Here is a 14,052-nt window from a genome sequence, read left to right as displayed (position 1 = left end):
ATGGGATTTATTTGAACATACTCCACCATGCCCCAGGACTTTTAAAAATTCCACAAACATCAGCTGCTTTAGTCTGCCTCACCAACCCAATATGCCTTGTCCATGAAGATCTCCTAAATGAGGAATATCTTCTGTTGGAGCAAGACACATCTGCTCAACAGGGGACTGTGTCGCCTTTTCCTTGCGGCTGTCCCAGAAAGCACAGTCACAGGATGAGCATTCTGGAGGTGACCTGTGGGGACCATCCTCTCTTCTTACTGTGTCCAAACAGCAGTGTTGGACTCTGGCCCTGGTTAAGGAGGACATCCTAGGCATGGCCCATCTCAGAGGGTGCTTGTTGATGGCTGAAGCAGCTGCAGCGCCTGAAGCATTTCTTGTTTTACAGCTCTATCTTTCAATGCCCTTATTCCACATAGCCATAAAGACTTGTTCCCTCGAAGCCTCTTTGCTGCTGCTGACTCTTTCTAGTAGCTTCATGAAGAGGAGGTAAAAAGGGGTGCTGTGTGTCCCAGCATGAGCTCATGGCCCTTTCTTCTGTGTCAATGTGAAATCCTTGGGATATGAGTGCTGAAATTGCAACTGGGAATCCCTTGCAGCAAATAGCTCAAGAACCTCCTACTTCAGGTGCCTCTAGGGCCTCAACTGAGCAAAGATGGAACAAGCTGGCCTATTCTTCTGTACATTTACTCTGTGTCGTGTTATGGCAAGTTCAAATAAAGGAGTGATCTTGGTTAGTTTGCTCTAGTTGTGCTGCTCAGAAGGGGTTGTCAGCCTTGGTTTTGAGCTGTTTGGGGTATTCACTCATGAAAGACCTCACCTGCACCCCCATACCACATTGGATTATAGCATGTCGGTTGTTGCCTCAGGATCCCAGTAAGCTCGAGAGATTTCCACATAGAGTCAAAGTGGCCCCCTGCCATGTGTTTGCAATACTCCCTTCTCAGAGCATGCAGCTCTTCCACCTCTCCAGTGACTGCTGGTGACTGCAGCCACTTGCCCCAGCTTCATGAAAAAGTCAGCGTCATGAAAACTGTCTCTCAAGGAATACCTGAGGTTTGGGTTTTTTTTCTGAAAACACCTTTTCTTCAAGCACAGGTTGCAGGAGGATGTTGAGAAAGCAGTGTTAACCTCGCCGCTCCTCTGATCCTTTTGGGGAGCTAAATGCTGTACAAACACTCCGCACCCCTCCATCTGTGTTCAAGAGAGGTGCAACTGAAGCCAACATTTCTATGTTGCTCCTAAGTTTTATATTAACAGAACAAAGTTCTAACCTGTTTAATTACTTAGTTAATGGCCTCAAAGAAGACAGGACGAAAACTGCACATATGACATTATGCTCAGAAAAGACTCAACACGTGCATAGTGTTGACAGAGGGGGAACAGTCAGAAAGGAGGATCAGTGAAGGTTATTCCTAGTCATGCCATGAAAAGGGGTGTTGGTGGTCAAGCCCTGAGAGGGGTAAGAGCAGGTGTGTTTAAGGATATTGTGAAGGTGACAGCTTTCCGATAGAAAGATTCAAAGGGTGTAGTCGTGCTCTCTTTCAGGCACACTTTTTTCTCTCACCAAAAAGTAAATTCAAAACTTCTCAATAAAAACTGGTGGTGCATCATCTGAGACTCGTACTGCAAAAAGACAAGGCTTGTTGAAAGTTGTTGAAGGTCTTAAGTTGACTCCAGAGTGCCAGGAAGGGAAGTATTTCTGGTTGGGACTCAAAATGGTCTTACCACTGCCCCAGTGCTTTGCTGCTGAGGGATGCAGGGGCCGTGCAGGAGGCCACTGAATTTTCTGGGCTCTCCTATAAAATTATCCCTACACTGCAGCATGCAGGTCAAAACGGTGGCCTGAGGTGTCCACCCATACACAGGTCTCCCATAACTCCCCATAATAGGGGCACATCTACCAGAAGTCTGTTCCTCTTTTGTTGTTTTTATGAATGTAGCCTATTTTTTTTTTTATTGTTTAGTACATCTTCAATCCTCAGATCTTGGGTAGCCTACTGCAACTAACTGTCAGGTAGCTCCTGCAAATTCTAGTAGGCTGTTCTTCCCTTTATAAAACTTTCTGACCTCTCCCAGGGGAGACCCAGAGGGTTGTCTCTGAGAGAGTCCAGATAACATCTTTGGTAGACTTATCCCACATTGTGCTGTCTTCATTCACATACATTTTGATGGGAAAAAGGGCCTGGCATTAGGAAGCACGCACAGATTCATCTCAGGCAAGAAGCAGTACCAGTTGAGCTTTTTCAGTTCTCTTCACATCTGGGGACACAAGCCTGTATGTGTCACCAGATATCCTGTGTCCTGAATCCTGTTTTGATGAATGTGTCCCTGGCTGTTGCTGGAGGGTGCAGAACTGCAGCCCATTCTGTGCTTTGGTTGTCTCATGTTGCCTTTAGCAGTGGGGCACTTCGTGTAGTACCTGGGTGCATAACCTAAGATACAGTTTCACCAGAAAGGAAAGCATTACCTGCATGGTGTGGTACACCAGATAAGAACATAAAGAGGTTTTGTGTGTAAAAAGGAGCAAATTGAAAGCTAAATGGCTGATGTAGAGTACTTGATTCTTTGACTTAACATCTGTATTTATTGTAGTCTTAAGCTTTACGGTAGACTGTGATTGTATTTGCCAAACCACACTTTGTAGTTTGCGTAGCAGAGGTAAGTTGACACAGTAACCTGGAAGGTAAAATAAATCTCTTGTGTAACCTAATTAATGAAGGTTAATTCATTTGTTTATGAATTACAAGTCCTAACAAATAAGATTTATGTAGAAGTCTGATTATCTGTTATTTCAGTACTTTAAAATTAACTACCATCCATTTAATTAATTAGAAGGAGGGGCCACAATAGACCACTTGGATTTCATACAGCTAATTGTAGAGTAGACCAGAAAGGAATAGGGGTTGAGGTAGATAAATCACTAGAAAGTATTGCCTGAGCATCAGTTTAGCCCATGGCGATGCTGTGATAAATGCTGTTTACTTGAATTTCTCTCTTTTTTTTTTTTTCTTGTAAATATCTTATTGTTCTAGATCATGTGATGTTATTATTGGATCCTCAGATCAGAAAGTTTGAAGTCCACACAAAAAGGTCATCTTAACTTTCAGCTGGAGGCCTTTCTGAGTGGTAATGTGATGATCACAGATTACTTTTGAGCGTTATAAAATAGACAATTAATGAAGGACACAAGGTTGAAGTACAGAATTTATGGTCTGTGTTCTCTTGCTGTTGTGATTCTACTGCAGACCGTGTGATCTTAGAAGTCAAGTGACACTTCCTTATGATCTCAGGCTGTAAAGGGAGTACAGTGCTTCTCAGAGTGAATGTAGCAGCTTCTGAAATTAAATATTTGTAGCAATAATAAGTAGACTAGTGTTGAACGCTGAGTAGTAACATACTGTATATAATGCTGTTTAGGTGCAGCATGCCATGGAGATCTTACAGAGAAGCTGAAGCTACTGTATAAAATGCATGTTTTGCCTGGTAAGTAATGATGTTAAAATAGCTGTCATCTTGTTGAGAACAGAAATTTGAGGCAGAGTTGTTTATGACTGGCTTTCCCAATTAGAAATTAATTTGTGGGAATTATTGTAGCTGTGTATGCAGCAGTAAAATAAGAGAGCTTCTACCATAACCAGACATGGATTTGGAAAGTCTGCAAGCACCCATGCAGCCCTCTATTGCTCTGGCCACAAACAGGCTGTTTATATGTGTCTCTTACCTGTTCAGCTAGGGTTGGTGGCTTCCCCCACGCATGACAAATACAGTCTTTTTCAGCATTTGTTACCATAATGCACTTTATTTAGCAGTGAAGCTGTTCGTGCATGCCCTGGCTACGTGTTTCTGTCCCCAGGCTTTCTTCTTGGTTTTGCCTCTGGGCTTATACAACTGGTTGCAGAGGGAACCTCCAGATCATTTCTTAGATGTGTTTTCCAGGGAGTTATACAAACTGTTGGGCTCAGCTAAGTGAAAAAGTCAGTTTAGGGTGGAGAGAGGATGGAAACATCTCAAAGCAGTTTTGCCCCTTGTCATCGTTTAACCCCAGCCAGCAGCTAAGCACCACGCAGCCGCTCGCTCGCTCCTTCCTGCTCCCAGTGGGATGGGGAGGAGAATCAAAAAGAAAAAGTAAAACTTGTGGGTTGAGATAAGAACGGCTTAATAACTAAAATAAAAATAAATAATAACAACAATAAAATATAATAATAATTGTAAGGAAAATTAATAAAAAAAGAGAGAAATAAAACCCAAGGAGAGACAAGTGATGCATAGCACAATTGCTCACCACACGCTGACCGATGCCCAAGCAGCGATCCGCCCCCAGCCGACTGCCCCCAGTTTATATACTGGGCATGATGTTCTGTGGTACAGAATATCCCTTTGGCCAGTTTGGGTCAGCTGTCTTGGCCATGCTCACTCCCAGCTTCTTGTGCACCTGCCCGCTGGCAGGGCATGGGAGACTGAAAAATCCTTAATTTAGGGTAAGCATTACTTAGCAACTAAAACATCAGTCTGTTATCAATGTTAATCTCACACTGAATCCAAAAATCCAAAACACAGCACTGCATCAGCTACTAGGAGGAAAATAAACTTTATCCCAGCCAATACCAGGACACCCTAGAAGAAAATTATGTCCTGGAACTATGTCCTCTCTGGCTTGTCACACGTGTGCCATGAAGAACCTATTGCTGTCCTCACTGAATCTGCGATTTAAGTATGTTGCAATTGTTTGGGTAGTTTAATTCTTGTGCTCATTTACATCCTCTGGTAAAGATGCCTAAAAGCTTTGAGAGGACATTCACCTTCATGTGCTTTGAACATGTGTCCCTGATTGCTCCCAGCTGGCTTTGCTGGAGGTAGGTAGGCTTGATTGATTCACTAGTTTAACTGGAAAAAATTGTAATTTTATTGAACTATAATGGAAGAGATCCATTTTGAAGAATGCAGCTCCTGGTATTCAGGGACTGGTAAGCTCATACCAAATCATAACAGACTGTTTCTAGCCAGGAAAAGGTTCATACCCTGCTTAGGACGTGCTGAGCTGCACAGAAGAAAGCAATGGAAGTAGACATGGAAAGATGGGCAAGCCAGCCTCTGAAGGCAAACAGCTACTTGTTAGTCCAACAGTATTGGATATCGGGGAGGAGACAGTACAGGTCCAGTCGTTCCTATCCTGTGAGCTGAAAAGAGACGATTCCTAACCCCTCACGTCCTCACACTTTTACTTCTAGAAACTAACGTTCTGAATGTATCAATGGAAATATGTTCTAGTTTTTAATTAAAGGGTGGAATTTTTAATGAAATAATTTTATTATATTGCTTAGATCCATCCCCTGAGCAGGAAGAGCCAGACTCTGCTTTTGAAGCTACTCAGTACTTTTTTGAAGACATCACACCAGAATGTACACACGGTAGGCATCTTTTGTCTCAGGTGTGAAAAGATAAGGTAATGCATTTCGAACAACATGGTTTTTTAGGAAGCTACTTTTTTTATTGGATTAAACTTTGAAGTATTCTCTGTAAAAAGTAGTGTGGTAGTCCTCGTATATGCAGGTGTGTGTACTCTAAGAACTCCCTTGGATTGTGTATTGCAGAATAATTTCATCGGTGTGTTACAATGGAAGTAATACTGTGATAAGTGCAGCACACATACTGAAGTGCCTCGATGGAGAATGGGAATAAATACATTGGCTTTCAAGAGATATTTGGATCAGAACTTAAAATATTCTAAAAAAACCTAAAGCTAAAAGATATCTCAAAATATAGTTCAGCGGTTTGAAATCTTTTTGTGCCCTAATGAAAACCTGGGTCTCGTCACTGTTGCCTTAGATAGCATTCTCTTTCTTGAGATATTTGATGTTAAGTTTCTCTCTGATTCAAGAATAATATTGCCCATCCTTCAGATTACAGGGGGAAGGAAGGTGGTTTGAAAATACAGATAAGAATTAATAGTCTAGAGATGGTAAGAATTAACATACTAGAGAATTAATGGACTAGAGATGACAATTTTAAGTCCTGATAGACAAAAGAAGATGCATTGATATAATCACCAAAAGTATATCATGCTAGAAGCTGTTTGTGTTGTGGTGGCACAGGCTAATCATTGTACCACACAAACAAAACTAAAGATGGTCCCTGTCTTAGTATTTATATTATTAATTATGTGGAATTTGTCATCAGATTTAAGAATAAGCAAAAATCATCATTTAGTCCTATCCTTTTTACTCTGCATTTTTTGCAATGTAAACATTTTCTTTATTTTGCACTGTACACATGGAAAGTATGTATGTATCTAAAACCACACTGATCTCTCTCCCCCCCGCCCCTCCACCTCCTAGTTGTCGGCCTAGACAGCAGAAACAAACAAGGAGTGGATGATGGCTTTGTTACAGTGAGTCTGAAAACAGACAAAGGTATGCATGGTGTCTCCATTTGAATTACAGCTTTCATTTCTTGTAAAGATGCTCCCTTTGAAAATAGAAAAAAAGTATTAATGTAAGGTTTCTTTATGGACTTTTCCTGCATTTCTGGGTATGTTGATAATAGGCAAGAAGAGCTCACAAGAGAATCGAAATTATCTGCGAATGTGGAGCCAGGAGAATAAATCCAAAGCAAAAAACGCAAAGGACTTGCCCAAACTGAATCAGGTACTTCTGCTGATGCTTTTTTTTTCCATTAACTTTAAACTTTCTTCACATACCTACAAATATTCAGTACATTAACACTGAATAAAGGTTTTCTTTTGAGGCAGATACTTTTTTACCAGAGCAGCAGTCAGCTGATTACAGAAGTTACTGTTTTCAATATATTGTCACTGGCATCCAGCTCCCAAAACATCCTAAAAATGAGATACACACATATAGGAATGATAACATACTATTTTGATCTCTGGACAAAGGGTGATATGACACTGAATATCCCCAGCTAGCTCATAGTTTCCGATAGACGTTACCTGAAAGAAGCATTTTATGTCTTGTAATTTATACTGTCAGTCTCATTCCCCATAGCTCCCTAGCTGCTGAGGAGAAGGAGAACCACTCGGACAGCTGTTTCCCCCAGAGCATATAGGGAAGATTTATTCCCTGTAGAGCAATGCTTCTTACTTAAGGTAGCCCTAAGCAAACTTCCTTCCTGTTTATTTTGTGAGTCTTGAATTCCAGAAGGCTTGCATCCAGCTAACTTACCATTGTCAATTAAAAGAGTGCTGTGGGTCTCATTTAATTTTTCATTACTTCTCATTAGTTAGTAAGTCTACACTTAGCATTGTTCCTACAAGGAAATCCACCAGAATGAATGCTGAGTGTCTCACTGCTCACCCTCTGTTGCCCTCCTGTGGCTGCAGAGAAATAAAATTGTCATTTGTTAGAAGAAACATCCAAATTTATTCTAAAGAGCCTTGAGAGAGGCAACACATCTGGCTGCCCAGTCGTAGAAAACGCTTTCTTGGCTGCACCTAGATTATTTCCAGTTTCAGTTTAATCCTGTAAACTATTGTGTCATACCTCCATTCCAGACTTTTTAAACTGTTTTCGTAGATCTCAGTCTGATCTGTTTCCTGCGCTCTCATTAACGTTTCCTCCCTCTGTGTTTAGGGACAGTTCATCGAACTGTGCAAGACAATGTACAATATGTTCAGCGAGGACCCCAATGAACAAGATCTGTACCACGCTACCGCTGCTGTGACAAGCTTGCTTTTGGAAATAGGTGAGGTTGGTAAGCTCTTCAGTGCGCAGCCCACAAAAGAGACAGACAGCAGCAGTAACAGTTGCAGCAAAGCTATCCCGAGCGAGCTGTTTCAGAAGAAGGAGCACCAGCAGTACCCCCTCGAACAGCACAAGCCGTTCCAGAGCAGCCTCGTCAGCGGCGATGAGGAGGCCGTTTGCACCGACAGCGCTCTGGGCATGCAGATGGAAGACATTAAGCTCGAAGACTCTTCTCCCAGGGACAACGGAGCCTGTTCTTCCATGCTCATTTCCGATGATGATACAAAAGATGATAGTTCGATGTCCTCCTACTCAGTACTGAGCGCAGGTTCGCACGAAGAAGAAAAGCTGCACTGCGAGGACATCAGCGAGGACACCGTTTTGGTACGGAGCAACCACACTGCTTCTCTTCGTAGAAGCACTAGCATCGACAGGGACTGGGCCATTACCTTCGAACAATTTTTAGCCTCCCTTTTGACTGAGCCAGCGCTGGTCAGGTACTTTGACAAGCCTGTGTCCATGATGGCTAGGATTACTAATGCTAAAAACATAAGGATGATGGGGAAGCCAATAACCTCAGCCAGTGACTATGAAATCTCTACTATGTCGGGATAAAAGGCAGTCGGGTTTTTTATTTATTTTTTTTATTCTGTATTTATTAGTACCTGGCACAGGCCTTGGTATTTTCAAAACATGATTGTTTTCACTAATGTGAAAATGTTGGGGTGCAAACTTAACTATCTTGAAGTATAATCACTCTTTCTGTGGGAAATGTTACACAAATGCAAATTTTATTCAAAATACAGAAAAAAAAAATAAGTTGTCGGTGAAGTGTGTGTATTATTAACCTTGCTGTCAATATAAAATGGTAAAGATTAGTTCTTAATTTCTAAATGTAAACTTAATGCCGATATTTATGTGCATTTTTAAAATAGACATATATAGAGATCTGATTCTTGGGGAAAAAAATAACAAAACAGGAAGTACCTAAAATTTAAAGGGACACTGTCAACCGGAATAGGACCTCAGGTGCAATTAAGCTCCAGGCAACATCCCTGAAGGATAATTTTATTTCGTATAACTTTTTTTTTTTTTTGACAAAGAGGATAATGGGTTTTAACGTATGCTTCAATTTATTATTTTTTTGTAATATATGAAGATCACTTCAGTGACACCTGCCTGGCTCTTAACTTCCTCTGCTTGAGACTGGGACACTCCGATAGAAGCAAGAAGGCCATCCCAAGCCTAGCTGGCACATCGGGCAGAGGTAGTTAAATGTGATGATTTCTGCTCCCACAGAAGGCAGAGCCCGTTGGCCTTTCCTGGCGTTTAGCACCCTCTGGCTGCACCAAACCCAGCGCAGGGAAAGCCCTTCCCCAGCTGCAGCCACCAAGGAAAGACCTCCAGCACCACCCTGCCTGGAGCTGTATTCCCAACCAGTGGACTTGGAAGCTTTGCTCCAGCGACAGTGTATGCAGGTCCCAGAACAGATTGGTAGAGTCTCTTTTTAAAAATTAAAAGCTGTTTTTAAAAGTTTAAAAAAAAATTTAAATAAATAAATAAATATATATATACTTCTAAGGCTGGATCTACAGCATATATAGCTTAGCTCTTAAAACTAACCTTTACCACCAACCTATTATATCCTTGTTAGATTAAGAAAATAAAAACCTGTATTGCATAAGTCTTCATTTACAACAGTGTAAAGTATCAGTAATGAAAAAAAAATCTGCAAGATAATGTAACTGAATGTTTAAGTCTTACTGAGAACACTGTCACTTTATATAAAATAACTAGTATCCTGTATCAACTTACTGAATAATATGTTAAAATGAAAACTGGAGCACCTGCACTTTGAATCCTTGCTTCTTTTATACAGATATTCAGGATTTTTTTTAAATTGTTAGCTGTTTTTTTAATTCATATTTGTTCAGTTCAGGATCATGCTTACACGCCTAATCTTTATTTGCTGTTTTAAGAATATTTTCTGTAGAATACTGTTGATTTTTTTATACTCCTGTATATTGCATCCATGTAACTTGCAGATTTTTTAGCCGAACCTATGTTTAATTCTTTTGTCTTAAAAGAATGCTTTTAAACTGTCAGATGAAGTGGTTTTTAACCACAAATAGGTAATGTGAACAAATAAAGTACACTCTGCACAGATTTGGTTTTTAACTATTAAAGTCATGCTAGAGGGAAAAGTAGGTGATTGTGGTTTATTACACAGACAAATGACTTTGGATCTTCAGCACCGGGTTTCAGCACAAAAACATTTGTTGTTTCCACGCCTGGTTTTGTTTAACACTTGGATGTGTTTAATTCCATCTGCACCAAGCAGCCCGTGCAAGTTTCTCTCAGCTACCACTTTCATTGAACAGTTTTCCCTGCTGTGCTCACATTTGGTGACAACAGTTTTTATTACTTTTTAAGACCCCCAGATATTTTATGACCCATCTATGGTTTGCTGTAGCTCGCTGGGCATGCTTTTAAGGCTTAAAGTTTTTTACAGGGTACTGGTAAGCTGTCAGCCTCAAAACCATGGCAGTGACAGAACAGACATGGGTGTGCTCTATTCAGTTAATTATATTTTTGAAGCCTACTATCTCTTTGTATGTGTGCAAAGTTTATTTGCAAAACTTGGCTGTTAACTTCCCAGAGCTGCTCATATATCCCTTGTCTCAGTTTACTGTTGATTTTTTTTTTACTGTTGTTGAGAGTAGAGTTCTCTCCTTTATAGTTTAGCCATATGTAGACTATGTATAACAGTATGAAAAAGCAGTATTATTCTTTCTGCATATGAGACTATGCAGACTGGTTTACATGTGACTATCAAGTGATATTCATTTGAAGCCATAATCACCATTTTGAAGAATATGGCTTTGTTTTAACTTAAGATGCCAAGGCCAGAGCAGGGTGCTTTACTGCAATGCCTGGCAGCTGGGTAAGTTATCTCAGAAGTCTTCAGCACTAAGGGTTAACATCCTTAAGGAGGCTGTTGACCTTTTTAAGTTTGCAGATCCCTAAAATATTTTTCTTTCAGGTGTCTGTCAGGGTAAAGTGAATTTAGGCCTATCAGCAATCTTCCACACACCCCTAGAGATCCACAGACCACAGATGAAAAATTTCTTTATCTCAAGAGGGCTGGCCAGCTTTGCTCCACACCCCACCCCCAGGCCTGGGGGTACAACCTATCATGAAAATTATTTTGCTGTTACAACTTTTGTAACAAGAAGAGGCATCCACAAACAGATCTCTGGTGTAAACAGGAGCTGTTTTCAAGGCAACTTTTTTTTGTTTTGCTCCGGTAGCCTTCCTTACCTTCCTGATCATGTCAGCAAAGCTCCGAAGTGTAAGCCAGGTCATCTTTAAGAATGGCTTTGCTGTAGGTAGCACCCAGATGAGCTGATTTTCTCCAGATTTCTTTGGGCGAGGCTGCTCACCTGATTAGGGCCACACCAAATGGCCACCTGGCAGTTGCTTATTTGATGACAAGATCTGCTGTGACCTGTTCTTTAGTAGCTGGATGGGAGTTGATGAGAGGAAAGCTATGGAGGAGTTTCAACTGACCAGCGTACAGTGATGCGAAACCTTTGAGAAAACATGAGTGAATATTTTTGAAGTCTTATCTATATGTAGGCACGCTACCCAGGCAAATCAGTATGGCTTTAGAAGTGTCTTGTGCTTTGTATGCTTTGACAGAGTCTCTTTAATCTGTGAAATGTAGAGTTTACTTAGGGCTCACAGCCAGAGGAAAAAAAAATAAAGATCTTGTTCCTCTTCAGAGCTGAAATCTGTGACTGGACACTGACACAAGCTGCTTTTCTAGCTTAGTAGGAGCCAGGTGGGAACAGGGTGCTGCCTGCCTGCCAGGAAAATGATGGAGGAGTGGGAAATTATTCTATAGAGCTTTCTCTATTAAAAAAAAAAAAAAGTCATAAACAAACATTCTTCTCAAATTTTCTTCTAATCTGTCTTTCACCTTACTCAGATGCTGATAGCATATGGAAGTTCAATGGTACTCCCTTTGTTGTAGCATCTTACAGCTCCTGAATTTGTGGTGTTAGAGCTGAGAGTTGCGTTTTGAGGCTTGTAAAGGTTTGTGTTGCACAAGTTTTGGGCAAGCAGACAGAAAGCTTCTTACGTGATGTATTAAACCTACTGAAAATCTGTCATAAAAACTGTTGTAAAGAGAAAAGCACTTAAGGGGTTCTTAAATAGTGATGCTGGAGCTTCTGCTATAGTAGATGTTACGCGTCTGGTGTGCCATAAATTAAGATGGCAAAGGCTGGTATGGTATATGTGGTGTGGTATGTAAGAGGGGGTGTGGGAGAGAAAGGGAATAGCCTTAAAGCAGTTGGTCAAGCAAAGAGATGGTGCTTTTGCTTGGAAAGCTGCGCAGCCCGGTCTGGTTCCTCCGCTGGGTACTCCAAGCTTCGGGATCCCTCCTGTCCCAAGGTCTTCGTTACTCATCTTTAATCTTGCAGCAGCATTTTGAAACTGTGGTGATTGAGTCTCTGAACAGTAGCCACGATACAACGACCAACAGGAAGAGAGTTTGTGTTCCATCAGGATACTTAGGGCAACAAAACAAAGCCTGTGCATAAGCACCATAAGCCAACGACCTGCCCAAGTGGAAAAGCAACAGGTCAGCGAAGGCAGCTGTGGCCACAGCAGTGTGTTATGGGTGGGGAGCACGGCTCACCGAGTCCCCACCAGTCTGGGTTGTGTGCACGTTGGTGAGTTCCAGGGCTGTTGCTCTCCAAAGTTCTGGCATCCCTGTGAGTGACTTAACCATCATCTCTCGGCTGTTCCAGTTCTTGGCAACTCAGTAATAACGAGGTACGCTGTAGCTAGAAGATGCCTTTTATCAGAAATGAAGTATTGACTGTATTCAACACTTGATGCTGTTGTATCTTTGTTTTGTAAAAAAAATGGACTAGTCAGGCTTAGACTAAAACATCTGGAGAAAAATGAGAAAACTCTGAGGAATGGTGTACAGGTTGGTAGGTTAGCTCAGCCTATGGTGGAGCGTGCCTCAGCGCCCCAGCCTTTGGCTTAGCTGGAGCAGGAGGTGCCAGGGCCTGGGGCTCGCCTTCGGACCCCCGCATCAACACCCTGATGTGGTGGGAGAAGGCCGGTCCGTGAGTAGAGCTCGTCAGTTTGGGTATGCGCCGTAATGCTGTAGCAAGAATGAACGTGAAGCAGCTGTGTCTATTGCTGAGCCTTATCCTCTGGGGGGAAGAAAACATTTCTGCTATTTCTATTTCTTTCCACTAGAAGATAGTCTTGAGTCAAATATCATGTACTTGAAGCAGCAATTGTGACTTTTAATGCTCATTTAAAATGCTGATTTATTCAACAGTGAAAATATAAATTAGCCCAACAGCAAATAATTAGAACAAAACTGTGGCAGTGAACATTACATTGGAATATGGCTAATAATAGAAATGTGACACATGCTGGTATCGGCAGCATCGCTGTGTGAGCTTTTCAGTGCTCAGAATATAAGGGATGAACTACAGAAAGTCAGTCTTAACTGCAGTACAAGACACTCCTAATAAATAGCAGCAGATAACATTTCAAAGTATGTCACATCAGAAGATAATTTAACTGGTTCTCTTCTGCAGTACTCAGTATCTCAATTTAAATTCCCTCAATAGCTGCTTCCTCATCCTGTTTTCTAAAATAACTGGTATTTGCATAACTGACCAACTTGACATTTGGGGTTTGGAGAAGTGTGATGTTTCTAGAGTGCAGGGGCCTGTTCTGTGCTTCTGAAGAAATAAAAATTGCTCCAGGTGAGATCTAGTCCTCACAGAGTGGCACTTCGGTACATTAATAGAAGCATTTGGTCTCCAAAATTCAGGAGAAGAAACAAAGGCTACCTGAGAGATACAAATAGAACTGAAAAACCAAGTCAATTATTGAACATAGCTTGTATGGAGATGAAGGCATGGTGAAAGATACAGAGGTAAAAATATTTCTTGGTTAAATAAATAGAAGACATTAAAACGTATCAGGGTTTCTCTTTCTTCAGAAAAGTTCTCCAGAGTTCTCCAACTCTCTGTTTTGTTCCTGGAGTTTTGCTCTCCTGAACAAAAACACCTGCACTTCAAGTTAACTCCAGGAGTTAACTTGCAGGTCCTTCAAACAAAATCCTTGTTGCGTTTTTTTGGCTTTTGGTTGGGTTTTTGTGTTGTGGTGTGTTTTAGGGGTTTTTGTAGCTTAAAACAGAGCTTCTTTTAAAGTGAGGATTTCAAGAGCAACTACAACATAGCAATAATAAATCTCTACCACGTACAGCAGAGTATGGCAGCCTACCTGTGTGATATTCTCCTAAGTTCCATAA

General features: G+C 41.2%; 2 protein-coding genes across 3 annotated transcripts in view; both read left to right on the top strand.

The window, feature by feature from the left end:
- TBC1D9 (TBC1 domain family member 9) overlaps positions 1-9,904 on the top strand; it is a 56,508-nt gene extending 46,604 nt beyond the window's left edge. For both annotated transcript variants that reach the window (XM_074867363.1, XM_074867361.1), the window contains 5 exons: positions 3,418-3,483; positions 5,322-5,408; positions 6,336-6,410; positions 6,544-6,644; positions 7,590-9,904. In XM_074867363.1, coding sequence (XP_074723464.1) covers positions 3,418-3,483; positions 5,322-5,408; positions 6,336-6,410; positions 6,544-6,644; positions 7,590-8,315 — 1,055 coding nt within the window. In that variant the 3' untranslated portion in view covers positions 8,316-9,904. The remainder of the gene's footprint in view (positions 1-3,417; positions 3,484-5,321; positions 5,409-6,335; positions 6,411-6,543; positions 6,645-7,589) is intronic.
- MGAT4D (MGAT4 family member D) overlaps positions 1-14,052 on the top strand; it is a 98,017-nt gene that overhangs the window by 24,680 nt on the left and 59,285 nt on the right. The window lies entirely within an intron of this gene.

The sequence above is a fragment of the Strix uralensis genome, chromosome 4 (genome assembly GCF_047716275.1).
Source record: "Strix uralensis isolate ZFMK-TIS-50842 chromosome 4, bStrUra1, whole genome shotgun sequence".
NCBI classification, from domain to species: domain Eukaryota; kingdom Metazoa; phylum Chordata; class Aves; order Strigiformes; family Strigidae; genus Strix; species Strix uralensis.
This window is presented reverse-complemented; position numbering and strand designations above follow the sequence as displayed.